Source organism: Gasterosteus aculeatus, chromosome 20 (assembly GCF_964276395.1).
Source record: "Gasterosteus aculeatus chromosome 20, fGasAcu3.hap1.1, whole genome shotgun sequence".
Classification (NCBI taxonomy): Eukaryota; Metazoa; Chordata; class Actinopteri; order Perciformes; family Gasterosteidae; genus Gasterosteus; species Gasterosteus aculeatus.
The window spans coordinates 21,434,377-21,436,878 of NC_135707.1; the positions used below are offsets into that span (position 1 = coordinate 21,434,377).

The 2,502-nt window shown below is 58.9% G+C and overlaps 1 protein-coding gene across 1 annotated transcript; it reads right to left on the reverse strand.

Annotated features, from left to right (window-relative positions):
* Positions 1-217: 217 nt before the first annotated feature.
* LOC144389807 (uncharacterized) lies at positions 218-2,094 on the reverse strand. Its single transcript, XM_078095608.1, has 2 exons — positions 1,597-2,094; positions 218-463 (listed from the first exon to the last, which is right to left on the reverse strand). Exons 1-2 carry the CDS (start codon positions 1,780-1,782, stop codon positions 218-220), a joined length of 432 nt encoding a protein of 143 aa, XP_077951734.1. The 5' UTR covers positions 1,783-2,094.
* Positions 2,095-2,502: the final 408 nt, after the last annotated feature.

Sequence of the window (2,502 nt, forward strand, 5' to 3'; positions counted from 1 at the left end):
ACTGCAGACACCAGGGACACGGACTCCGTCTCTCTCCATGCTTTAAGGAGGTTGAGGTGGTAGACCTGCGTGGCTCCCCCTCTGTCAGATCGCACCACCTCGTAGTCGACGTCCCCTACCCGCCGTGTGACCACAAAGGGCCCTTGCCACTTGGCGAGTAGTTTTGAGCTGGAAGAAGGAAGTAATACAAGCACTTTCTCTCCCGGTGTGAATTGTCTCAGCCTGGCCCCTCTGTTGTACAGCCGCTATTGACGTTCCTGGGCCTGGAGCAAATTCTCACGTGACAACTCACCCAGTGTGTGGAGTTTGGCTCGCAGGTCCAGGACGTACTGAATCTCGTTCTTACCGGGGCTCGGACCCTCCTCCCAGTGTTCCTTAAGCAGGTCGAGCACCCCCCGTGGTCTTCTGCCGAACAGCAGCTCGAAGGGAGAAAATCCCGTGGAGGCCTGGGGGACCTCCCGTACTGCAAACAACAGAGGGTCAAGCCATTTATCCCAATTACGTTCATCGTCGTGAATAAACTTACGAATCATGGATTTCAGTGTCTTGTTCAGCCGTTCCACCAGGCCGTCAGTCTGGGGATGGTACACACTGGTCCGAACGGACTTAACCCCCAACAATTCGTACAGTTCTCGTAGTGTGCGTGACATGAACGAGGTGCCCTGGTCAGTCAGAATCTCTTTCGGGATTCCGACTCGGGAGATGACCTGAAACAGCGCCTGCGCAACACTCTTGGCGGAGATGCTGCGCAACGGCACTGCCTCAGGATATCGAGTTGCGTAATCCACCAGAACCAACACAAAGCGATACCCCCGTGCACTCCGGTGAAATGGCCCGATGAGGTCCATACCTAAGCGTTCGAACGGCAGCTCCATAAACGGCAGCGGACGCAACGGCGCTTTCGGGATGGCCGGCTGGTTCACCAGCTGGCACTGTGGGCAGGATGCACACCAGCGGCGCACATCCGCCCAGATGCCTGGCCAGTAAAATCGGGCTACTATCCGATCCAGAGTTTTGTCGCTACCCAGGTGGCCCGCCATCGGGTTATAGTGAGCCGCCTGGAAAACTGTTTCCCGGCGGCTTTTCGGTACCAACAACTGCGTAATTTCCTGCCCTGTCTGAGTGTCGCGACTCACTCTGTATAGCCTGTCCCTAATCAGCGAAAAGTGCGGGTATGATAATACGGCGTCGGGGCGCACCACTTGACCATCAATTTGCATCACTTGGTCGAAGGCAAAGCGTAGAGTGTCATCACGAGACTGCTCCAGTGGAAAATCTTCCATGGAGCGCAACTCTGGCGTCGGCGGCGTCCCCATAGGAGGCCCCGCCGATTCCCCCTCCCCGTCTGCAGCGTCGGACAACCTCGCGTCACCGCCGAGCGCCGCACACCCCGCATGTCCCTACCGGTCGCGAACGCACCCCCGCGCACTGCCCCGCTAACCTATGAAACCCCGACCAGTCTGTCCCCAAAATCAGGGGGTGCGTCAGGCGGGAGCTAACCGCGACCCTTACTCTATGCTTTTTACCCCCAAACCTAATCTCTATCGGCACCACTGGGTAGTCGTGAATATCCCCATGCACACACTTTATACTCACCCGGGATGCCTCCACCAATGCCCCGTGTCGAACCAGTCTCTGGTGGATCATAGACTGCGTGCAGCCAGAGTCCACCATCGCCTGATGTATACCCCCCTGGATCCTTACCGGAACGCTGTACGTCGCTCCCAGACTGGGGGAGGGTGCTGGAGGCCCGGCAACCCGCACCGTTTGGCCCACCTCCATTAGCGGGCACTCCCGCCGGTAGTGTCCGGGTTGCCCGCACCTCCAACACTCCTGCCCTGGCGGTTGAGGAGCCCTCTGTAGGTCAGGGAGGGTGCCGGCCAGGCCGGGTGGATCAGTACCCCGTTGAGGGGCTAGGGCGCGCGGGGACGGAGGGGGCCGAGTCGCAACAGGCCGCGGGGAACTCCGTCGTGGCGCGGGAACGGGCTGCGTCGATGCGGTCGGCCGACCGCCCTCCCCACGGCCCCCGGGGTGCACCGCCAGGTGGTCCTCGGCGAGGGTCACGGCGGCTTCCAGCGTCGCCGGCCGGTGGTAGCGGACTCAGGCCGCAGTCCGCGGCGGAAGACCCTCCAGGAACTGCTCCGTCACCACCTTCTCCACCACCGCCGGCGCCCCTCCCGCGCCCTCCGGCTGCAGCCACCTGTTGGCCGCGTCTGTGAGTCGCTGGGCAAATGCGAACGGGCGGTACACTATTAGCAAAACCTTACACTCAAGAAGCAAAATATCAGCCCATATTTGCACAACTATAAGCACATTGTCAACCTCACACTTGTTGCAAAACTCTACACACACTTAACATACATTACACACAAAAATCTATCATGAAATCACGTCCTCGCAATACCAAAGCACTGACTGTCAAATTGTCACACCGTCCAACCAATTGGATCAACACAGTCATCAGGTGTGCAAACACTATGAAAAGCAGCAGGTGAGTTCATC